General features: G+C 41.5%; 1 protein-coding gene across 2 annotated transcripts in view; it reads right to left on the bottom strand.

Moving 5' to 3' along the window:
- Window positions 1–26,433, bottom strand: part of LRCH1 (leucine rich repeats and calponin homology domain containing 1) — a 210,059-nt gene that overhangs the window by 75,191 nt on the left and 108,435 nt on the right. For both annotated transcript variants that reach the window (XM_065901936.1, XM_065901937.1), the window contains exon 3: window positions 6,550–6,676. In XM_065901936.1, coding sequence (XP_065758008.1) covers window positions 6,550–6,676 — 127 coding nt within the window. The remainder of the gene's footprint in view (window positions 1–6,549; window positions 6,677–26,433) is intronic.

The following is a 26,433-nucleotide window of genomic DNA, read 5'->3' as shown; positions in this document are numbered from 1 at the left end:
GGAGTAATGTCAATTTTGATTTTTTAGCAATCAAAAACCTAAAAGCCTGTAGTAAGAACTTTTTAAAACAAATTGGTATGCTCATTTAAATTCAAAAATTTTTCAAGCAACCTCTGGTATGATAAATTGTTACCTCTCAACACTTCCTGAGAGTCTCTTTCTAGTATAAAACTCTAGTTCACACCCTTCCACATACCCACAAACACACACCTCACTCCCTGGCTCTTCATAAGAAATGCAGAGGTAGAAGCAACAGAAGGGACCTTGAACAGGCCTTGGTTCTCCAATTCTCTCACAGAAACCAGAGAGGTTGGGAGGCATCTGCAGAGACTATGAAAGGACCTATGATTTGAGGAGACATGAATTCCTGTCTCCATTACATCTACCTCAGAGACCAGAATGCTACACATAAAAATAATGAAGAGATTTTCCTTATAAGCTGCTCAATATACCCTGTGTCTACTCTATCCTTGAATTCCAACTCTCCACACAGCCAGATATTTCACACAAAAAAAAGAGGGAAAAAACAAACAAACAAACAATAGTGTGTCTACTCAGGGCCAGAAAATGCATCTTCTAGTCAGTTGTTACCTGAGTCAGACCCTGTGAGTTTTTGGGTTGAAAAAGCGGGCTTCTAAAACAGTGATATTATGTTCTCTTATGTGAAGCTAAGCGCTGAAAGACACAATTTTCACCCATAGCATGAGTTGAGAGGAGACAGGATTGAGAAAAACCAAATGAGAGATGGACCGTCTGTGGACCCCAGCGAGTCAGCACAATCAGAGAACCAGTGAGACCTAAAGTGAAAGTCAAAGTGAAGTCGCTCAGTCGTATCCGACTCTCTGCGACCCCCTGGACTGTAGCCCACCAGGCTCCGCCGTCCATGGGATTCTCCAGGCAAGAGTACTGGAGTGGGGTGCCATTTCCTTCTCCAGGGCATCTTCCCGACCCAGGGATTGAACCCGGGTCTCCCACATTGTAGGCAGACGCTTTACCGTCTGAGCCACCAGGGAAGATGGTGACCTTTGACAAATGCCCCATAAAATGTTCTCAAATGACTGTGTTCTTAGTGTGCCTGTCTTCTTCAGAGCCATCTGCTAATAACATGGCTTCATACAGTATTTCTCACCAAATATTTAACACACCTTATCCTTCAGGCATGATTTGACAAGTGAAAAAAAAAAAAATACAACAAAAGACAAGTTTGCAGGATCTTCAAGAATAACATGATGTTTAGTCAACTCAAGAGAAGTCTACTGACCCTTGCGCCTGGCTTGTGGTTCTCCAAGGAGGAAACTCACAGACACTGTCCATTTGCACCACACCCTGTTTTTGTAACATTCTCCCTGCTGTTCATGGCCTGCCACAACTTTAATGGGAAAACCACTGCAAGTTGAAACAGGGAAGTTCCACAGAAAGAAACCAGGGCTTCTCTCCATGAGAAGTTTGCAATCCAGATGAAGGCCCGGTGAGCTCAGCCGCCACTGTGCCGTGGAAAGGTTTCGGTTTTCACTCCAGCTTCACCACATCGCAGCCCCATGCCTTTGGGTAAGTAATTCTGAAACCCAAACTTGTCTGTGAAAGGCAGACAGGATATCCACCTTGCTGGGCGACTGTCAAGATCGAATGATGGAACACATGTCATATACCCAGCAAAGTGTGTGGCATACAATGTAAGTGCTCAGTAAATGCCAGTGTCGTGTATCTCTGTCCCTGATAGAAAGAACATGCAGATATAAAGACTTAACAAAGGAACACAGACAGCTACAGCTCTAAGGAGACAAGCAGTACAGACGTAATGCAGTGTCCAGGGAGGTCAAAAAGTCCTACATCATTCCCATCAGAAATGATGCTTTGAGGCACAAACTCTATAATAGAGTTGAGGCTCGGGCTCCCTAAGTTTTCCAGCGCCTGAAATGATGTGTGAATCCATCCTGGCCTCTCCTGTGGATTTAAGAAAAAAAAAAAAAAATCTCAGAAGTACTTCTTAATGAAAGTCTTCAGGGAAGGAGGAAAAATTGCTTATCCATATCTCTGCACAATCACTAAATGCCAATGCTTTATGTTTTAAGATTCTTAGGTAACTGATATATTCAGGAAAGTAAGATACTGTTTTCCAGCTCCAACTCTTCAAAAATCAGAGAGGGCACCTCCTTTCTTACAGATGGCTATCATTTCTGTCTTTTAAGCCAATGATGACTCTCGGAAGAGAAGAGTTTACAACTCAGTTTAGCATACTCTTTGAGTCTAACATGAACACTTTCAAAATATTTCTTTCAAAATAATTAAACAGTGTTCAGAGCCTAATAATAAACTGTGAGATTTTATCAGCACTTAGGTGGCTTCATGCAGCCTGAATGCTTGGGGAGCTCCCAAATTTTTTTTTTTTTTTTTTGTAAGTTCGTTGTTATATAACTATAAAACAGGAGACTCCCATGCCATTCCAGAATTATTTCAGGCTCCCCAGGGAATTTTTTTTCCAACTGATAGCTAAAAGTCCTCTGACGTGGTTACCTGTAGTATCAGAACTATTTTAAGCAAAAAGATATGAAAGATAAATAAGAACAGATGGAAACCAGTCATTTTTAGTCTGTGACCTTAAGCAAGGCCAGTCACCCTTTGTGGTTAAATAATGGCAACTTATTAAATATTCATCAACTTTGGAAATAAATGCTTTTTGCAAAGATCATGCTTGCTCATAGAGCAGAAAGAACACAGAATACAGGGTTGCCCATGAAGGGTGACCATGAGCCACGTGTGGCTACTGGGCAAGAGAAGTGTGGCCAGTCCAACTTATGACGTGCTGGTGGAAAATACACAGTTGACCTTAAAAACTTAGGATGAAAGAAAGACTGTAAAATATCTCATCCATTTTATATTGTAGAGATGTTGAAATAATATTTTGGCTATCCAGGGTTAACTAAAATGTGTTGTAAAGATGACTTTCACTTGCTTCTGTTCTTTGAATGTGGCTACTAGTACATTTAAAAAGACATTTGCAGAAGAACAAATATCGTATGATATCATTTATATGTGGAATCTTTAAAAAAAAATGATACAAGTGAACTTATTTACAAAATAGACATAGAATCACACATGTAAAGAAGTCTTATGACTACCAAGGGGGAAAGGGGAGGACGGGTAAACTGGAAGCCTGGGACTGATAGGTACACACTACTATATATAAAATAGATAATAACTAATAAGGACCTACTATAGGGCACAGGAAACTCCACTCAGTCCTCTGTAATGACCTATACAGGAAAAGAACCTTAAAGAGAGTGGATATAGGTATAGCTGATTCACTTTGCCATACAGCAAAAAGTAGTAAATCAACTATATCCCAATATATTTATTTTTTTAAGGCAAAAACAAAAAATAAAATGACATTTGCTGCCTGCATAGTCTTTTCACGGGACCACGCTGGGTGAGGGCATTTCTGCTTGGGTTGTAAGTCAGTTCGCAAGGGTGACCTTCCATGCGTCGCTCACCATCTCTCCGCCTTGGATTTCCTCTTTTGCAAGATGTTGAAAGTTTGGACTAGATGTCTTTTAAAAACCCCCAATTGGCTCTAACATTCCAGGGCTCAGGGGTTCAACAGTTTATTGCTAGTGGAGAAAAGATACAAGGAGGGGGCTGATGATGGTGCTGGATCCAGGAAGCAGAGCGGCCTTCTCTGGAGCTGGGCTCCGGTCAGGGAGCAAAGAAAAGCCCAGAGCACCCCTTACAGCCAGCCAGAAGCTCACATGCCCTGAGGCTGCAGATGGTGCTCTTCCACCTCTGCCGCATGCCAGCCCAGCAGCTGACGAGTATCCAAGGAAAGCCCTGCTCCGTGTGGGGCTGGCTCCAGGGCTCAACACGTGCGGCCCCTCTTAGTGGATGAGCAGGCCGGTAGCCCACAGCTGAGGGCGGGCATGCTGTCGGCATAAGCCCGGGAGCAGTGGGACCGAAACACAGGCTGGCTGCCAAAGACTGACCTCACCGACGTGCCACCCATCCACTCCATGGGAGCCTGAGCAGTGCAAAGAACCCAACTCCTTATTCACACTGGATCAGCAAGACCTAATCCAAATTCTAGTAAACTTAGATTTGGGTGTTTCAGACTCCTAAAAGAAGCATTTTTTTTTTTAAGGCATATAACTCTCCATTCCATCCAAAGTGTTATTTGGTATACTTTTTGTTTTCTGGAATCGGTTAATATGGAAACTTCTGAATTAAATTGGACTGAAAGACAGAGTCGCCCCTCACTGGCACGGCATGTGGGAGTCTTCCCAACCTATCCCAAGCCACCTTTGTGGCCCACTCTCCCCGACCTAATAGTAGCCCTTAGCAATCATGTTTTGGGGATGTCAGTCTTGTGTCAGGGGCTTCCCTGTGGCTCAGTGGTAAAGAATCCTGCCAATGCAGGAGATGTTGGTTTGATCCCTGTGTCAGGAAGATCCCCTGGAGAAGAAAATGGCAACCGGCTCCAGTATTTTCACCTGGAAAATTGCATGAAGAGGAGCCAGAAGGCTACAGTCCATGGGCTCAGAGAGAGTCAGACGCAACCTGGCAACTAAACAACAACATCTCATGTCAAGCACTGAGATAGAACAAGTAACACGCTGTTCCAGTGCTGAAGCAGCTTTCCGGGTTTAGTGGGTACTGACCTAGAGAATGCCAAGTGAGAAGACAAATGCGGTTCCATGAAAATTCAGTGCCATGTAGAGAGTGCTGGCCTTAGGAGGATCCTACTCTGGCTTGGAGAATCTGGGAAGGATTCTTGGAGGAAGTGAAATCTAATTTGGCTAAAAACTGACCAAGTGAAGAAGAGAAGGAAGAAACAGTCCTTGCAGAAAGAGTGATGTGCTCAAAAATGCTCACAAGTCTGTCCCTTACATGGACTTATGTAAGCAGACTCTCAAAGGTCTCTTCCCGTCTAAACTATTCTCAACCCAGGACTGAATCAATCAGTCCCTAGGCCAAGCACTTACTTGTAATACCGACTTTGTAGGAGGAGTGTATCCGCCTAAATTAATATCTGTCTTCTTTGGGAATCATCCCTCTAGGTGGCAGTCAAGCAGCCACGTCCGAGCAGTGTGGCCGAAGGCCCTGGGCATCGCTGACCGGGTCAGGAGAGGACACTGGACCCAGATCTCATCTCTCTCACTCAGAAACCAGGGCTGAAACATGCTAGCAGGCCCTGCTAAATGCTTTAGCTGAAGGACATTCAACCTTGGGATCTGTGGGCGAGGCAACCTCTCCACCGTACAGAGAAGTATGGAAAGCTGAGTAAGAAAACCAATGGCTGCCATGGCTGCCATGCTTGTCAACACCTTTCCAGTGTCTTACGCTGGTCACTCATAATCCCTGACCGAATGTCATGGTACTGGTGATGTGACTACCCCTGTATCCTTACGACTCATCCCAGCTCTTGATGTAAGCTTGTGGGCATGAGCGTCAGATACTGCTGTCACAGAAAAAGGCACTCTTTGTAGAACTCTATTGCCTTTATATCGCAGTTACTCACTTCTTCCCTAAAATCAAAGTGGATACGTATGTGACATGGGTGCTGTCCCCTTCTGAGCCCATCCCAGACGCACACCTGACCATGGAGTCCCAGCACGCTCTATCTGGGCCCCATACGCCATCACCCCAATGTGCCAGGTGGCCTCAAAGACATTAACTGGAACTGGCACGCGAGAGAAAAGTTATTGGCCATCAGTGTCCTAGATTGGAGTCTACTTCAAGGAAGGTACTGTGTCTTGCTCATGGTTGTAATCAGAACATCCTGCTCTGTGCTTAACACAGAGACAGGGTCAGACATGACTGAGTGACTAAACAACAGGGACAGTATGGGAGGATGCTTGCTGGAGGATCAATTGTGATGATTATGGTTGAGCCCAGTTGCTTATCCTTGCCTCTTCATTCACCCAAGATACCTTAGCTCAGTGGAAGTCGAGAAAGAACTCGCTCTTTTCCCCTTTGAGGAACAAGGTCAGTAACTCAATTAGTGGTGAAGAAGGTGACTTCTTGGCCTCAGGTACATACTTACAACCCATCTCTGCCTATTTATAATTTGCTCTTCTTTCTTATCCCTGGAGTTATGGTCACATTCTAAAGTTATATCAATTTGGGGCAATGGTTACTAAAATCCTTACAGAATCAGAGCACTCTGTTCTTTCTGACTTAATTATGTACCTTCACAAAGTGTGGCCTACTAACTTATTTGCAGATCATTTTGCCAGTGTATCCATATTTTGTTACAAACTTACTTATCCAATCTGAAAAAAAAAGTGACCTAACAACCATAGGATAATTTGTGAACCTGAGGAACTGTAAATCCTGCAAACTTCAGGCTGTGTAAACTACAGGAAAGCTGTAAATTTCAGGGACTCCTTGTCACAGCAAAGCCATGATCATTCCCTTCTCCACTTAATGTCTTTATCATATACCTCCAACAACATGATCTTCTCCTTGACACACTGTAGGGAAAAGTCCTTCTGATTACCTTGATGGGCTATGATTAGCAAACAAACAAGAAGGGCATCTGAAAAATCAGTAACATACCAACTCCATTAACTGTTTGAGCTGACCTATCTCTTCAGGCAGCGATCCAAGTTTGTTGTTACTTGCGATTAAGACTTTGAGAGGGAGACCACACAGGCAGGCCGGCAGGGCGGACAGCTGATTCCGACTGCAAAGAAACATAAGAACTTTGGTAAACACACAGGCTACTTCATACTGTTTGTGAACATACTTGTTTTTAATGTCTTTCAACTTGTACTGTCTTTTTTAAGATTTTTTTTCCCTTGATATGGACTATTCAGCTTTTACTGAATTTGTTACACTATTGATTGCTTCTATTTTATGTTTTTTTTGTTTGTTTGTTTTTGTGTTTTGTTTTTTTGGGGGGAGCCTGTGGGATCGAAGCTCACCAACCAGGGATCGAACCCACACTCCCTGCACTAGAGGGTGAAATTTTAACCACTGGACCACCACAGATGCCCCTGTGAACATGCCTTTTAACAAGCAAGAAGAAAGCTGTGATCTAAGAAAACATTTTGCAAATATAAAAAATATAAAAAATCCAATAAACTTTCTATATGTGTAAAAATTCAAATCCCCAGTGCATAAGGATATAAAAGATATTAAAAGACGATAGGCAGGAACTTCCTTGGTGGTCCAGGGGTTAAGACTCTGCATCCCAATACAGGGGCACAGGTTAGATCCCTGGTTGGTGAACTAAGATCTCACATTCTGCATATTGCAGCCAAAACAAAAATAAAACAAAAAATTCTTAAATAAATACGTAAAAAAGAGAAGGGCAGGCAGTTCTGATGGAAGCAGCTTTTCTCAGCACAAGGGACCCTATCAAGCCCCCTGCAGGCTTGGCCAGCCCGAAAGCAGATGGACAGTACAGGCTGTACCACCAACAGCAATGGGAAGCTGGTGCCAACCGTTCCCTTCCCGACAGCGTTAAAGGGAGATTCAGAGATCACCAAAGCCCCCAGCCCAGTGCAGTGAAGCCCCATCGCATCCATCTTAGTCATGATGGGGAATATCCTTTTGCTGCAACTCACAAAACCACCGGGCCCATTTCCAACATTTTGATTCCGCTTCCTTTTGTTAAAGCAAGAGCTCTGTGGTTAAATTCTGCTTGGCTATCTGTGAGAAAGCTAATTAAAAAAAGAAAAAGGAAAGCTGGCCTTTTGGTAAAAGTGAAGTTGGAGCCAAAAGGGGTTCAGTTTCATGGAGAAGCCGGAAAAATGTGAGTCCAGGTCTCACCCCTGCTCTTCATGAAAAGGTCTCTACTCAATGCTCTGCATTAAGAAGGTTTTACACTTCCTATCGTCAATGCTAGGAGAGAGAAGGAAAATACTGAATAAACAAAACCTATGAATCACCCTAAGTATATGTCAGCCATCTATTTACCCCCTCCTTCATAAGCAGCTCTTCTCCTGCTATGGAGTAAGGAGACAGATGGCTTTTCATTTCCCTTATATCCTGGCTACTCTGCTGAGGAAGCCAAGCACCAGAAGTGTCTACAAATCTGTAGGTCATGTTATTGCAATTATTTGGAACTTCTGTGTGTATTCCCACACACATGTATGAAGCTTCAGAGGTTATGCATGTTACTGCAATTACTTGGAGCTTCTGTGTTTATTCACACAGACGTGTATGAAGCTTCAGAGGTTGCAGGTCCATGTGTGTGTTTATGGACATGCAACTGTATCTTTGTGTGTGTGAGAGAGGAAAAGACAGGCCGGAAACACACCAAAATGTTAATCAGTGATCATTTTAGGGGGAGTAGGTACAATGCATGGGTTGTATTTTCTTTATTATACTTTGCTGTATTTTTCAAAAATTCCTACAAATTCCTAATTAAGGAAGAAATCATTATAAAAGGAAACTTCACTAGGATACTGGTTACATGGGTGTTTCTACTTATGAAAATTCATTAAGATGCACAGTTAGGATTTGTGCAGTTTTCCACATGTTACATTTCAACTGAATCTTTTACTTCCTCACCCTACCGTATGAGGGGGTGGGTAGCTGCTCAGTCAAAGGGTGTCTCTAACTTATGGGCTCAGAAAAAGCAGGAGTTGTGCTGTCAAAATAACCTCTCCAATCTGGGTGCCCGCCAGCGACCACCCTGACCAGGTGCCCGATGCTAGGTAACCAGGGTTTAGCAAGAAAACATACAGCTCTACCTTCTCTCCACTGCCCAGGTCTGCAAAGAAAGCTGTTTCCAGAGAGGGGCATGGCTTTCTCTAGGAGGGTCCAGCAAAGAGGGGAGGAGAGTGAGAGCCTGGGGGGTTGTATCCTGGCACCAGAAGGACCAGAGAGCTCTTAGCTCCCCCAGCTGGGATAATGGGCTGGACTAGGGGTGGTAGGCTCGCCATGACACTCTCTCCTGCTGTCTGGGGGCAGCTGACAAAGGGACCAGGGCTGCCAGCCTGTGATTCTTGCCCTCAGAGCCTTCTGCTGCCCTCACACACCTGCAGGAACCCAGCAGGGCTCCTCTGGATGGAGGAGGGGGCCTTCCACGTGCCCTGCTGTAAGAGCTTTCTTCAAGCTTCCTTCACACTCCTTCTGGAAAGAACTCCCGTTTATCACAAGGCATACGTCCATGGACGCAGTTGCTTAGTTGTGTCCGGCTCTTTGTGATCCCACAGATTGCAGCCTGCCAGGCTCCTGTCCATGGCGTTTTCCTGGGCAAGAATCCTGGGGTGGGTTGCCATTTCCTTCTCCAGGGGATCTCCCTGACTCAAGGATCGAACCTACATCTCCTGCATCTACTGCATCGCAGGCAGAATCTTGTGCCACCAAGCCATCCGGGAAGCCCCTTCTTAAAAGGCAACAAGTAAATATTTTGGAATGCAATTTGTGGTTTAAAATACTTATTAATATATAATTTCACATAGTGAGGATTGGTAAATTAAAACATAGTAAGCTAATCCTTGCATTTTGGAGCCATATTTGAACTCCCCTTTGAAGACAGGATGAGGAGAACAAAGGTAAGTATTTTTAGAAGTTTCTACGCTTCTATTTTCCACAGAATCAGCAATTACAGTTGGAGATCTTTCCTGTGTTTGTCTGCCTGGGAACTCAGATTTATAGTATTCCCCGTCTCACTACCTCAATGCAGGCATCTAATCAGATTAGCAGGTATTACACTGGGAGAGCATCTATATACCATTTAAGCAATGTGATGAAGGCTCTATTCCTTCAGACACGGGAGCATTTGGAGTTACATGGGATTATTCCCACTGGCATTCTTCCAGGGTGGGTAACTAATTGAAAATAAAATTTAGGCTTGGGAGAGCATTTGTGGTTTCTTTGATGGGGATGAATGCTTTTTCTGCTAAAAGCAGCTGATGGAAGAGCCTATTTATTTATGCCCTACACATTCCTCTATTTATACTGTCGTTAATCACCTGTAAGCAAATCAAGATGCCAGGACTAGTCATACTACACATGCCACAGGCCCGGGGCACATTTCCTCTATTTCATCCATCCATTCTCTCAGGCTGTACTGCGTATATTTTATCCCAGGATGTTCCTGTATTACTGGTAATTTCCCCAATAGAAAAAGGAAATACACAGGCACACAAAAACCCATTAGCTCTCCAGCAAATATTTATAAAGACGAGGAGAAACTGCACTCCCTTTAATCCCCTCCCTACTAGAGACCACATCAGCAGCCGGAGCTTTCTAAAAACCACTCATCTGGCAGCAATTTTTCTCAAGCAAATAAGTGCCTCAGGCCAACAACCCACCCCCCGGCCCCCACTTGTCTGCGGCAGCCCTCTGCACTCTGAACAGGCCCTCGGAGGAAAGGAGGTTTAAAAATAAGGCCGTAACAGCCTCTGATAAGGTAAGGGCCAACATTTATTTTCAAACCCTGCCTGGAGTCACATCTGAAAGCAATATTAAAAAAAAAAAAAATTTTTTTAAACTCACTCATTACAAAAGAGTAAATTAGTGGGGGGAAAAGAGGGCCACTTATGCAGAAGTAGAAATTACAGACTCGGCCATGGTGGCCTGGGCCTTGCTGCCACTGCAGTGCCAGGGCCGCCCAGTGCCTCCTCTCTCCCTCCCTGTCCGGGCTGGGTGGGTCTGGGGTCCCAGATGGAGATGATGAAGGCGGATGATGGCGTGAGGAGGGACGGGGGTGGGGGGAGCAGGAAGGCGGGGGGCCCTGCGAGTCGGTGACTCAGGCTTCGCCTTCATCTTCCTCAGCCAAATGACTTCTTCCCAGACTTAATGATCTGTTTCCCCGTTTCAAGATGAAAAAAGGCAGCTCACCATAATCTGCATGTTTTTGACAGCCTAAGTCTGCAGGCTAAATTTCGCTTCAAGTATCACTCCCTTCATTTAATTCCTAAATTAAAGAATTCACAAACCAAGTCACTTCTGTATGGTTTCTTTTAGAGTCTTATTTTAATAACATTTTGACTATGGCCTTCCTTATTAATATCAATACGTTCAGATTTAATTTTGGTATTTGACATTATTTGTTATTGGTTTATCAGTTATTTTCCTTAATGTATGTGATGACAAAAACATGGCTATACACACGTGATTTTATTATCAGGCAGCATATACATTTTTTATTCTACTGGAATTTATTTTTTCTGTAAGTGGACAGGTTCACTTAAAAATGAAACATGGAAATTTCACTTAACAGAAAATAATTTATAGAAAGAGTTGTACAACAGATTCACCTATTCAATTGGTAAAGAGGTCGCTAACCGTGGAGAAAACCTGGGTTCAAGTCTCATCTCTACTATAATCGTCTCTGCAACTTTAACCTCTCTGGCTTTGTAATCCATAAAACATAGATAATAATACTTACCTAACATGAGGTATTAGTTTATGGATATAAAAGTGCTTGGCCCAACACTAAATCTGTACATAAAGGTTAAACTATACCCAGCACCACTAATGCGATAAAGCAATAGGAGGGACCAAAAAGAACTTAATTAGGTTTTAGCCACGTATTTTATTCCTTGATTGCTAAAATCTCAGCCACTGGTAAAATATGGCTTCTTGTTCTATTTTTTAAAAATGTAAGCCAATTAAAGATGACCGTTCAAAGGCATGCTGTGGAGAACCAGGCTGAGCTATAAAATTTCATGCCAAAAAAACCCAAGTTACTTGTTTCAGTCTGGAAAACCAGGACTAGAACATGTCATCACACAACTGACCTTTTCTCTCCCATCTTCTCTAAGATCCTGTCATTTCTCTGGAAAAAACATGAATACCCAGAAATCGTCGTTTCTAATTACTTGGTTTCCAGGGCTTCCCAGGTAGAACTAGTGGTAAAGAATCCACTGCTAATGCAGGAGACGCAAGAGCCATGGTTTCGATTCCTGGATTGGGAAGATCCCCTGGAGAAGGAAATGGTGACCCACTCCAGTGTTCTTGCCTGAAAAATTCCATGGAAAGAGGAGCTTGGCGGGCTGCAATCCATGGGGTCACAAAGAGTTGGACACCACTGAGCCTGAACACACGCACATTCCAAAAAGGAACAGAAATAATGATGTGAGATCACTAACCATCACAAACCTATGAAGAAAATGTCACAGTCTGCATCTAAAGGGCACAAAGAAAGCAGGGTCAGTTTCATGGTGATAATGCCCCAGGCTCACCCCACCTGAGTCTCAGTGAAGGAAAGGAATAAACAAGGACGCAGGAGCCACTGTATAACTGCTTTTCTGAATGCACGGTCTGTGCCTGAACTGCAGGAAAGAGCAGTTATTTCACTTGAGCCAAGTAAGCTTCCTCTTGCACAGAATACCTCTCTTAATTTTGCGTTCTTTCTGCATACCCTGTTCCCCTTTCATGAAAGGCAGAGTAACTTTTTTTTTCTGTTGTGCATATGACACTTGACTGCTAATTGTCTTCATGTCCACACAACAGTGAACAATACCCATAGAGAACGATTTCCTTTTTCCTGCTTGGTTCATTCTGAAAACCCACCACAGCAAAATTTCTCACCCTCACTTCCCCAAGTGACTTAGCACTTCCCCTCTTGGCCAACCCGCCCCCTTCATTCCCACCACCCTCATGTGCCTCAGACAACGACCAACAACAACCAGATCCTGGCCTTAAGCTGCCTGGAGATAATCTTGGTCACTTGAATTTTAAAAATATAAATTCTACCAATACAATTTAATTTTAATAGTATTTTATATGGTATTTTTAGATAGAAATGTGAAACTCTATATGTGCATAAAATCTGGGAGTCTGTATTTACATCTAACTTTGAAAGGAGTTCCGCTACCTACCACGTGAGGATGACAATCATCTGAAAACTTAAAATGCTGCAAAACGAGAAACAGAGTCATCATTTCAAGTGAATCTTAAACCAGCTCTTGAACACTACACCAATCCATTTCACACCCTCCACAATAAGGGCCATGCTTTGAGAAGGTAATAGTGAACTTTAGAAAACTAAGAAAAGGAAGAAACAAAAAACGAGCAACTAATGCAGTCCAAAATTCAAGCAAATTGCTGCACCAGGCATTTCGCTGTGCATTTTTGCTGTGCATACCTGCACCATATTTGGCTTCTGCAACTGAACTGGTTTCCCACAATAACAGCCTATCAGTCTCCTCTTGAGTATAAATAAACCCTTGCTTAAAATATTCTGGTTTCTGACACCCCTAATGGTTAGCAACCACTCCTGATGTCTGTAATTAGATTTTAGAGTACAGTTATTGATAACTTGTTCCTTTCTCGTTATTTCCTCTCCTTTTTTTCTAAAAGCTCTTCAATTCTAAAATGACAAAGCTTAAAACTATTCCTTAAAGTTTCCTCTATAATATTGATCATGTCCTTCCTTCATTCTGAAATGGAGCTAAATGTTCAAAACCAAGGAAGCTCTGAATTTCAAAGAGAATTCCACAACCTAACACTAGCAAGAATATTAATTGACCAAACACCTCCAGAGGCAACAATGTAGATTCGAGGTTTTAAGTATTAAGACTGTAAAGGCCATAGCCTTCTGTAAAACATTGTCGATGGCAAACAGGAAAATGATCCCTAAGTGGCTGGGAAAGATGTATCGGCACTGAAGAAAATTCTCCCACTTTCGAGAACCATCTCCCACGCAGAGTGGACACCACCTTTCTGTTCCCAAGGTGTGCCTCATTTACCTGCCTTCTCCTCTGTGCCTCTCCACATCAAAACCAAGGAAATACATATTTTTTTACTTTAACATTTTCCCCTATTAAAAAAGAAAAGGCTATTGACACTGATTTAAATGAGAACTGGCTGCTCAGATCAACTTTTACCCAGAGACATCGAGTTAACAAAACATATTTGTAATAAAATTTTAAGTGCTTGAACATCTCTGTTTATCATTTGAAGATGTGTGCCTCTCTATTTCCAGGCACTTCTGAATGTGTGATATAGGCAGACATGTAGGAATATAAGTCTCTGTACACCCTTTTCTTCCCATGTATCCTTCCAAGGAACTGAGCCTTCAGAAAGCTTCCCTCATGACAGCCAATAATAATACAGTTCCACTTAACTGCTCTAATACTCAATAAATCAGCAGCATAGCCTCATTACTAAAAATACTATAAAATCCAGTTACTTTACTCAAATACCAGACCTCTTACTATTTTTCTTAACCCACATTGGAACCCACTAGACAAAGCATGCTACAAACTTCATTCAACAATTCAAAGGACTTTTCTTGGGTGGTTCTTGTGGATAAGGCATTGTGCTAGGCAAGACAACTATCATCTTATCTATATTCACAATAATCTTATAATAAAAGTATAAAATCCCCTTACTCTTCAGACAGGGGGCTTCCCCTGTGGCTCAGTGGTAAAGAATCCGCCTGCCAACGCAGGAGATACAGGAGACACGGGTCTGATCCCTGTGTCCAGAAAATCCCCTGAAAGAGGAAATCGCAACCCACTCCAGTATTCTTGCCTGGAGAATCCCACAGACAGAGCCTGACAGACTGCAGTGTATGGGGTCGCAAAGAGTCACACACGATTGAGCAATTGAGCACACACGCACACACTTTTCAGACACAAAACTGAGGTTATTCAGAGGATTTAAATCACTTGCTTCAAGTTGTCTAACTAATGAGTCACTCTGTGCTAAGATATAAAATCAGGCGGGTTGGGCTGCAGGTCAAAGTCTGTGGTCTTCCCTCAACACAATATAGCCTCTGCTCATTTTACTTTGGAATAAAAAATAAAGGCAAACCACAGCAAAGAGACACAGATGTAAAGAACAGACTTTTGGCCTCTGTGGGAGAAGGCGAGCGTGGGATGATTTGAGAGAATAGCATTGAAACATGTATATTACCATATGTGAAACAGATCACCAGTCCAGGTTGGATGCATGAGACAGGGTGCTTGGGGCTGGTGCACTGGGATGACCCTGAGGGATGGGATGGGGAGGGAGGTGGGAGGGGGGCTCAGGATGGGGAACACATGTACACCCGTGGCTGAGTCATGTCAATGTATGGCAAAACCACTACAATACTGTAATTAATCTCCAATTAAAATTAATAAATTAAAAAAATAATAAAGGCAAACCATGAAAGCAGTAGGAGAAGCCCTCTGAATTCCAAGCCAGATGGAGTGAGGTGCTAGGCTGGTGAGTCAATAACTGGTTTATATAAAAAGCAATGGAGCAAAGGGTCAGCGATCACCTCTGAGATTCCGAGCTGGGGGTGGGGGCTGGAGAGAATCAGTAGAAGCATGACCAGGAACAACGTTCCAAATACACTGATTTGGGGAAGAAAAGAACAGGCTCAGTTTAGCACATGCTGAATTGTGAGGAGTCAAAAGGCATCTAAGAAAAACTGGATTTTAGTCAACTGGGAAAATGAGGACTAGTGTTAAAATAAGTCAGAGTGACAGAGAATGTACTGGACACACACATAAGGCATGAGGTCTGAGAGACAAGATTTAGGGACCAAGAGTGGAGTTTTGGGGAATACCAGCACTAAGGTGCAGGAGGAGAAAGAAGATCCAGACACTAGGAACAGAGGAGAGACAGAAAGGAGAAGAGTGGGAGGAAAGCACGTGACCAAACCAAGGAGAGAAGAAGCCATGGTGTCACATGTGGAAAGGAATCCAGCACCCCTACTGTGTGCTCTGCTGCCGGAGTGCACCGATAAAACGGGAAATGCACGTGAATCCTAAAGCTGAACTCCTACCAAGACCGGCCACATCCCTCTGAGCTGCGATCCCCCACCTCCGACTTCAGCGTGGATCAGGTTATTTTAAACGTGTTGGAGCGACAAATACTTCTTACTGGGTTTCTCAAATTTAAGGTAAAAATTTAGTGACTCTTAACAGAAATTTTACTGCTTTACAATGTTCGTCAGTTCCTGCTCTACAGCAAAGTGAGTCAGCGATGTGTATATATATATCCAGGCTTCCCAGGCGGCTCAGTGGGTAAAGAACCCGCCGGCAGTGCAGAGGACATGGGTTCAATCCCTGCGTCAGGAAGATCCCCTGGAGGAGGGCATGCAACCCACTCCAGTATTCTTGCCTGGAGAATCCCACGGACAGAGGAGCCTGGCGGGCTACAGTCCCTGGGGTCACAACAAGTGACTGAGGACAGCACAACACATACACGTATCCCCTTCTTGTTGGATTCCCTCCCTATTTAGGTTACCACAGAGCACTGAGTAGCTCCCTGTGTTTTACACACGTTCTCATTAGTTATCTCTTTTATACACAGTATCAATAGAGACAGCTTACGGTGAACCATGTGGGATTCGTGATCTTCCGAAGAAGAATGAGCTTCGGGAGCAGGGACCAGGCTTGATCACTCAAGAGCTTTTGTGTAGCAGAGTTTTATTAAAAAGGAACACAGAAAACTTCTGACATAGACATCAGAAGGAGGACAGAGAATGCCCCCCTCGCTAGTGTCAGCAAGGGAGTTATTTACAATAAACCAAAAGAATGCCTCAAGTCTGTGAAAATTTTATCAGACCCACTCCCACAATTTACATTTTAGGATAACAGGATTAGAACTTAACAACAGAAAGATCCTACTAGACCCACTCCTATAATATGCATTCTAAAACATCACGATTAGCCAGCAGGTTTTCGGGAAGGAGAAACTGTCCTCAAGAAAAATACATTACTATTATATAATCCCTAGTACAGAGTTTAAACTGAATTGTTTGTTGTATAATCATCAGTTTCAGACTTCAAGAAAAAAAATTGTTTTATGGGACTAACACTAAGGAATGTAGAGAAAAAAAGTCTGTCCTTTCCTCTTCCTTGAGAACCCCAGACCCTTTTCCCCTCCTCGGGGATCCCAGACTTCTTATCAACCCACCTAGGAACTGTCGCACTCAAGAGTGTCCTATGTGTCATCCCAATTTCCCAATTCCTCCTACCACTCCTCTTTCCCCCTTGCCATCCATACATTTGTTCTCTATGTCTCTTGTCTCTATTTCTGCTTTGTAAATGAGATTATCTACACCAGTTTTCTTGATTCCACATATCAGTTCAGTTCAGTTCAGTTCAGTCACTCAGTCATGTCCGACTCTTTGCAACCCCAAAAACCGCAGCACACCAGGTCTCTCTGTGTGCACTAATAAAAAAAATTAGTGACTCTTGTGGCTCAGACAGTAAAGAATCCACCGGCAATGTGGGAGACCTGGGTTTCATCCCTGAGTTGGGAAGATCCCCTGGAGGAGGGCATGGCAACCCACTCCAGTATTCTTGCCTGGAGAATCCCCATGGACAGAGGAGCCTGGCGGGTTGCAGTCATGGGGTTGCAAAGAGCTGGACACGACTGAAGTGACTGAGCAACGAGCATAAGGAATAAAGAAAGCGAGACATCCTGCATGGATCTTATCCTGCAAGGTGGAAAGAAGGATTCCAGACTGGTGGCAATAACTCTTCAAACAAGTGCCTGCAGATTTGGGCACCGCTGTCAGATGCTCAAAGGCTGCCTCTACCAAGGCCCCCAGGCTGTTCTCTCCTGATACTGAGGTCAAAGGGTCTCTTACTGAGACTAATGCACCAGAGGTATCAGTTTTCTCAAACTCCCTGAAGATCACCCATTTACATGACTGGCCAAACAAAAGTGAAAGCAATGTGCTGCCTTGAAAACACTCTCACGATCTCTTCCGTCTTCCCCTACTACATGCAAATGGCCTCTGACAGTCTAGAATACAGGATGTGAAAGACGTTTCCCAATCCCTACTGAACACCTCTTTATTTTTTTCTTCTACCTATGAGTGCATGCGTGCTCATTTGCTTCAGTTGTGTCCTACCCTTTGCAACCTTCTGGACTGTATAGCCCTCCAGGCTCCTTTGTCCATGGGATTCTCCAGGCAAGAATACCGGAGTGGGAGTGGTAATATACATGTTTCAATGCTTCTCTCCCAAATCATCCCACCCTCACCTTCTCCTACAGAGTCCAAAAGTCTGTTCTTTACATCTGTGTCTCTTTTGCTATCTTGCATATAGGGTCGTCATTACCATCTTTCAAAAACCACCACAATATTGTAAAGTAATTAGCCTCCAATTAAAATGAATAAATTAATAAATAAAAAAGAATACTGGAGTGGGTTGTTCTTTCCTCCTCCAGGTGATCTTCCTGATCCAGGGATTGAACCCGCATCTCCTGTGTCTCCTGCATGGCAGGCAGATTCTTTACCGCTGAGCCACCAGGAAAGTCCCTCTTCTACCTACAGTCCTGTTCAAATAGTTCAGAGTGACACAGTTCTTGCACGTGGTAATATAAATTACTTGGCATGTCAGAAAAAACTGCAAGTGATTTTGATACAGACATAAACTACGTGGGGGGTCTTGTCTACCACATCCTTCCAGATGATCTCTCTTTCACTGTCTTCAAGTTATTTTACAACTCTGTGTTTGTAGAAATGATCATAGTGCAAATCATTTCTGTTCATAGAAATATAGATGAATCATGATGAGTGCAGAGGAGCTGCAACTGACTTCTCCCTCTGGATACTGACCAGCTTTGCAACTATTTGTCAATTCACTTCAGCAAGTCCACTAGAGTGTCTGTGTGTGTGTGTGTGTGTGTGTGTGTGTGTGTGCACTCAATTTTCCTTCAAACAAAATACAACATTCGATCAGTTCTCCATCAATTACTGGGTTAAACAGAATCTTTCACAGATGTACATTTTACATTTGTATGAGAGTTATGATTTTATCTTTTTTTAAAGAATTATCTTTAACAGGTGATTAGTTTTAACAAGAGGAACTCTGGTGGTGTTTCACCAATAAAATCTCAGTACAGACAATTCAATTTAAAGACACGGCTGCTACAGACTTTTGGTCAAGGTGATTCTTTTCCTCATTATGTAATACAGAGCTCTCAGAAACTGAAATATCCCCCCACCCCACTCCAGATAAAGTTCCGTCTTACTAAGGAGCTGAGAAGGAAGCAATCTTAAACCTGACTACTAGTGAGTAATTCACTTTTCATTCTGCACACTTTTAAGTACTTGTTTCTCAAAATGAAGTGCCTATTTCAATTAATCATTAATAATAAATAAATACATATTTTAAATGTGCTAAATAAAGAATAAATCAGCCTGGGTGGCAGCTCTGTGAACACACTGTATGCTTTAGTGTTTCCCAGGACCTTCCTCTTTACTCACATTTCATCTTACCTTTCAACACATCCAGTCCATGCAGATTCCTTGGCCTCTGAACAAGACATCATGAAGGCACATGCTTTTTAACCTCATCCTCTTTTAGGCATGAGGTCAGTTCCTAAAGGGTTCTCTAGGTGACACAGCATTCTGCTACATCAGTGTTTAGAAACAGATGTTCTGAAAAGCACTTTCTAGGAGATGCTCATACACAAACCTTGCCAAAGAAGGGGGCTTCCCTCTAGCTCAGTTGGTAAAGAATCTGCCTGCAATGCAGGAGACCTGGGTTTGATCCCTTGAAGAAGGAAATGGCAAACTACTTCAGTATCCTTGCCTGGGAAATCCTGTGGACAGAGGAGCCTGGTGGGCTGCAGTCCATGGGGTTGCAAAGAGTCGGGCACAACTGAGTGACTAACACTTTCATTTTCACCAAAGAAGGGAAAAGAGTTCTGACAGCACAATACATGGACTTTTTTTAAGTAGGAGTACCTATTATTATCCAACAGAAGCTTTTCCATAGAATATACTTTTAGGAAATGGTGGCGGCTCGGTGGTAATGAATCCACCTGCCAGTGCAAGAGACGTGGATTCGATCCCTGGGTCTGAAAGATCTCCTGGAGCAGGAAATTGCAACCCACTCCAGTTTTCTCGCTTAGAAACTCCCATGGACAGAAGAGAGTGGTCAACTTCAGTCCATGGGGTCGCAACGAGTCTGACACAACTCAGCAACTAAACAACAACAACCTTCTACATATACCCTAATGGAGCTAATGGCATTCACTGTGGTTGGAAATAAGTGACTTCTTTTCTCCTAGGGAATTTGGCAGGCAGATTTTCTCTGGTTCTCTTATTCCCTTTTTATGAACAGAAGGACTACTCACTCAATAGAATGGATCGATTTTCTTATATCGTTTTCCCATCCCCTTCTGCGAAGGTTTGCCAGTTGCCAAATGGAGTTTCAGAAAAACATTGCCTGATTTCAGGAGGATAAGGTAGATAAGCTGAGATTAAAAGATAACACAATTCCACATGATCCAACTCTCAAAGTGACCCAACTCTTCTAGCTATTTGGATCTCACCATTCAGAGAGATCATCTCATGGCATCTGTTCTGACAATCCACCTGCTCCAGAGTATAAAGGTATTCCAAGAAATGACAGAGGACGAAATAGAAAGCCTTACACAATAAACTGCTCCCTTCATAATGAGTCCTCCTGAACCCTAAGCACCCAATCCCTCAACTCTTTCTAGATAAAGAACTACAGAATACATATTTATTCTTGACTTTATTTCTTATCCCTGAAAAAAATATCATTTGAGACTATTACACATGCTGAAACTCTTGGCTACATTATTTTATCAACATTTCTCCTTCCTAAGTTCTCAGAGCACAAGCATTCCTTTCAGAAATAGGGTAATATTTTTAACATTGTATTCTGCAATGTTCTACCCGCTATAGCATACCTTTTATTACTTTTGAACATAAAGTGATGTATTTAGATCTGGATTGGGAAACCGAGGAAACCAATACTGTGTCTCTTTTTCTCAAAAACAACTCTTACAAAAACTTTATTTGTCCAGTTACTGTAATTGTTACTACAAGCAAGTAAGAACACAAAGAGAACCAAAGTGAAACCCTGGGTTGGCCACTAGACCTCCAGACTGCAGTCAAGACCCACTTCCTTAAAGCCCTAATTTCAGCGAAGAAGGTATGGAGAATGCTGACAAGATTTTTTAAAAAGGTGGGGGGAGAGGGGGCAGAGTTCAACAAAGACAAGATTGAAGATTAGGAAGTCAAACTATCACAAACTTCAATTTAAAGCCAAAAGGAATAAAGCTAGTTCTCATCAAGTTTTGTAATTAAAAAAAAAAGAAAAAAAAAAACCTCAAAGAAATCCAGTACCACAGAGTCCTCCACAAATGAACGAGTTGCATTCCAAAAGTGCATTCCTAAGTCCAATTTGTTCATAAGACCAATAAAGTTAGCCTGGGTACCCAATTAACGCAATTGGCCATATGCTACTGCATTGTAATAGGCTTGCAATACCTTTCACATAAATAATACACAAGAAACAAGCACAAAAAGAGAACATTTTTCACCTTACAGTACAGTACCTTGAAAAGTACAGTAGCAGAGTACAATAGCTGGCATACAGGGGCTGGCTTCGAGTAAACGGGAAAGAAGAGTCACGGACTAGAGGAGGGGAGGAGGTGGGAGACGGTAGAGTACTATGCACTCTATACAATACAGTACACAAAACCGCAACCATCCGCAGAGGATGCGCACACAGGACAATGGACACCAGACACACAAACCGACTTCTGTGGCTGAATATGTGAACACAAGTTCCTACACCAGAAAGTTCGTAACGGGAAGTTTTGCATGTAGGAAACTTACGGTATCAATTCATTTTTAGGCAACCAACAAAGTATACCACTGGAAGAAGAAGAGAGTGCATAAGAGTTCGCTGATGAGGCAAATGCACAGCTCTCATGCCATGCATCCCAATCACTGAGGCTCTTTTCCACTAAGGAATCTCACGGTACTACCATTTTTCCTGCTTTCAGTGTTAATGCACTTCCACTCTCAATGTTAAAGGCATACTCATGCTTTAAAAATATTACCCAAATATAAAGAAATGAGAACCAATAAAGAGACTAAAAATGTGAAAGAGAGAATGAGAGGTCTAACATATAACCAATAGGGAGTACATAAAAAAGATAGAAGTAATAGAGAAATAGAGGAAGGTGCAGTATTAAAAAAGGTAATAACTTTTTTCTTTTTTTTTTTAGAATTGATGAAAGACATGAATCTTTAGACTTAGGAAGCAAAATTAAGTGTACAGTCAGATAAATCAAAATAATATATCCCTGTACATATCATGGCATAAGCAGAAACACCAAAGACAAAGATATGAGAAGAAATCAAATGCAAAAATATAGAAGATTTTCTACAAACGTAAAACATAGTCAAACAGAGGCCAGAAAATCTAACATCTTTGAAACACAATAGAAAAGAGCTGTCAACTTTATATTAGTACAAATGAAAATTTTGTACAAATAGTTGAATCTTAAAAATGAGTAAAGAAAGTCATTTCAGAAAAAGACTGCACTTACTCTGACCGAACGCACTACTGAAGAATGCATGTTATAAAAGAGTAAACCCCTAAAATAAGTGAGATGCAAAAGCAGCAGTAAGTACACTTAGTGGATTTACTAGAATCCAGTTCACAACACTTAGCATACATTCTTTCCAAGTTCATGAGAAATATTTACAAAATGAAATGGGCTATGCAAGGGCTATAGAGTAAGTATCAACCAATCTAAAGAAACAATGTCAAACAAAACATCCTCCAAATGTAATGCAATTAAAAATCAATTTTAAAAGACAACTATTAAAATCTATTCTATAGAAAACTCATGGGTCAAAAATGAAACATGGGAAATAAGAAATGATTTAGGAGTGATTTTTTAAAATACTATATGTCAAAACTAGGAATCACCTAAACTTTAGTGCTAAAACACTTAAAACAGAGAAACCCATGGCCTTAAATGCTCCTATGAGAAAAGAACAATAACTAGAAACTCCATAAATTAAAAAAAGACTAGAGCTATTAGAAAGTAGACCAAAGGAAACATGACAGTATCAGAAATTCATGGAAAAGAAAATATCAATAGAGTTGGTCATTGAAATTTTAAAACATACAAAAAAGAAACTTCTGAAAAAAAAATAAAGGGAAAAAACAAAGGCACAAATTTATAGTAATTTAAAAAATTTTAAAGCATGGATATAGTAGCATGAATACTTTTAATTCCCTTATTTAAATATTTAGGTTGGCCTGCTGGAAAATTCTCTAACTATGTTTTAATTTATAAACTATGTTTACGATTCTGAAATGGTCCAAAGGGCAAGGAATGCGGCAGAGCACAGTGTCAAACAAGATGACAACGCGGAAAGTGCTGAGCAAATAGAAAAGGCCACAGAAATAAGCTTCCCTAATTCCCGCTATTCTTATTTATGAAATAATGTGTTTTGGGGATACATCACTTTTCTATTTTCTATCTCAAGTAAAGAGTTGTTGAAGGGCTCAAATATGACAGTGTAACAGCTCAATCATATTTAGCTATTAAGAAGTGATGGGGTAGAAGTGATGATGATGACAATGCTGAAACTTTTTCCAGACTTCCACACCTCCTTTCACGTGTTTACATTCTGTTTTTCTTCCTTTTCCTCTCTTCATCTATGACACTTGCTATAAGACTTGGTAAACTGTAATGTTGTTGGAGGAACTGTAAGCTTGCTGTTGATGAAATGGCAATGTTTCAAAGAGCTTTCGTCCATCTGATGAGAAATAGAAATGTAATTTGCAGCATGTTCATTTGGGGCTTGCAGAAAAAATGTTGAGAATGAACATAAACAAGAAAATTTATACAGTGCATTGGGAGTGAGAGTTCATCCTATTTTCAGAAAGCAAATCTGCAGCACAAAGGTCTTAAAGATTTTATTAAGATCAGAAGCAGAACTGAAAACAAACCCAACAAATTCTGACAGCAGTCTAGCTATCATAAGCCATAATGCCCCTTTTGTGTTCCTCTGTTCTTTTTTTTTAATATAAACACTGATCTAAAACCACGTCTGTGATCAGGTGATATGTAGAATGGAAAAATCCCTTTCGGAAGTCTTGCCAAGTTTAGGCTATACTAAAAGGAATGGAGTCTGATAAGAAATACTTTTCATGAACATATTCACATTGAATAAAGCCCTTTAACTACCAATGCTAATAACTTTCCCAGCACAATAATTTATAAATATGAACTAAAATTTTTAAGGTTCATAAAGGTTGCCTAAAGGTTCCACCTTAAAAAGAAATGCCCAGTAAGCACATTAGAAAAGGCAAGTTGCTGTTCCTGCAACGGGTGACCCTGATGACCACTTGCTACTCCAGCAGTCTATGGAAAACATTTTCAAATTCTAAGATGATACTTCCAAATTCCAACATGGTTCATTTTATTTTGGTGTCTTCCTGCTGATCAGTCATTTCACAAAACACAACCTAGTTATCAAAGGCCAGTTCCAAATACACACATACACACACACACACACACACACACACACACACACACACAAACACACATACACACACAAACACACACACACACACACACACACACACACACAAACACACACACACACCTAAATATTCTCCTTTCCCCTTTGAGCCAGATATGATTTTCATAAAAGAAAGAGCAATACAAGTTTGAATGAGAAAAACTCCTATGATCTTCATAAAAGAGTGATACAAGCTTGAATGAGCAAAACTCCTCTCCTTTTTCCAGTTTAAGAAGACATCACCCATTTTCTCTGTTTCTAGAAAAACAAAAATACTATCCTATAATTGAGAGTTTCTTCAGGAAGGTCAATGCAAGGAGAAGCTGTTATTTCTCAGGGATAAAATTAAGATTCTTAGAAACAATGAAATTAGTTTTTGTTCATAACAAAAATTATAAAATCTATGGTTTCCAAGGCAAACCTAGCCTGCAGGCTGCTTCCCCCAAGTCCTTCAAATGGAGAGCTACAGTCTGAGGATTAAAGATTATTCTCCAAATGAGCCCCCAAAGGAATGTGGGGATACAGGTTATATACAGCCATCAGGAAGTTGGCTCTGTCTGCACATTGCTTAGCAGCCAAAAAGGATGCCAGGCTTCAGAAAAAGCGGCCAAAAAAGATTCCTTGTATGGTGTGATAACATTCTGCTCAAGAGACGGCCCCCTTCTTTACAGGCAATGCCTAAGATGCTGGCAGAGAAAGGGACTTCTAATGAATAAACCAGCTCCTGGCTCTGTGCGTTTCACCCCAGAAAAGTAAAGCCACTCACCAAGAGTTCTGGAAACACTATGATCAAATGCTGTGGAGAACGTGCCTTTGGGGGCAGCTTCTGTTCCCCCAAATCTCTGAGATGAAACTTTGAGGCTAAGCTCCCTATTCATAGTTTCATTCACAACACCCAGACACTTGCCAAAAGCCTCTCTGCCCTGTGTTTATCTAAAAAATTTCTAAGGTACATTTTCTTCATGAGTCTCATCAACAACAAACTCTTCAACTGCTTAAAATAGATTTTACACTTTGTGAGGTCTTCCCGTGTAACCCAGGTTCAAAGTGTTTGTTCCGATATAGGAACAAGTCTTGCTTAATCACTTCTATTGTTCGTGGCCACATTTATTGGATTAAGACACATTTTAACAGGAAAAGACACAGTGGCACATATATTAAATCAACATAACCTTTTGCTGTAAACACCAAGAAGGAAAGATTAAAAGCCCAGTTTCTTCAAACACACACTACATAAACAGCAATAAATTAATGTTTTCCACAAACAGGACATTTCTACGGCGAGAGCAAAAATAGGAAACACTGAAGTGTTTTTAACTGTGTTTTACAATAAAGGTTTTCTTTCCATGTACTAATTAAACCCATCTCTAGTCTAAGATGGGAATTGGGTTGCCGGCACCAAACAGCCATTTGACATTTAAAGATAATGTCACTGAGAGACCCACCAGCCAAGAAGCTACAGACGCAGTGACACAGACACACCGCCACCATCACCTCTGTTGTCATCATCACCATCAATATTGTCACAACAGCCATCATAACATCAATTGTCATAACAGCCATCAAATATTTATGGCTGTTTACTCGGCTGGAATATGCAATGCATCCCAGAGGGTGTCATCAATTTTGAATGGTCCCCATACATTCAAAGTGGCTTCACAGGACATGTCTCTTGTTTTGGAACACACAAAATCAACAATTTTTCCATGTGATTTATTTTAAAAAAGAAAACAATTAAAAATACAGTGAGACCATGTTTAATGTTAATCATAGAAACATGAAATCTGTGGAATTTGAAAAGCAGCTTCTCTGCACTAATTTCTTCAGCAGCTCTTTCTTTCTAGTTAATAAAAATAAGAGGAAAAATCCTAAGTGTACTATGGAAAAGAAAGTGTTTGGGGTTATTTATTGATATAGTCTGCTGAACTTGCCTATCTGTTAAAGCTATTTCAGACCATGCTATATCTGACCCAGTCTATATTGTGCACTCAAAAGTAATTTACAGTATTTTCTTAATTTTCTGAAATGTACACTGACTTCCCCAACACATCTAAATTAGTTACAGTTTAGATTAAATGCTTGATTTGCTTAAATGCTTCCATCTAGAATATATCTTTTTAGATGCTGTATGATACCACTTATATGTGGAATCTAAAACTAGTGAACATAATGAAGAAGAAACAGATTCACAGATATGGAAGACAAACGAGTGG

The sequence above is a fragment of the Muntiacus reevesi genome, chromosome 11, assembly GCF_963930625.1.
Source record: "Muntiacus reevesi chromosome 11, mMunRee1.1, whole genome shotgun sequence".
In the NCBI taxonomy this organism is placed as follows: Eukaryota; Metazoa; Chordata; class Mammalia; order Artiodactyla; family Cervidae; genus Muntiacus; species Muntiacus reevesi.
Note: the sequence above shows the minus strand (reverse complement) of the source record. Positions and strands in the feature narration are given on the sequence as shown.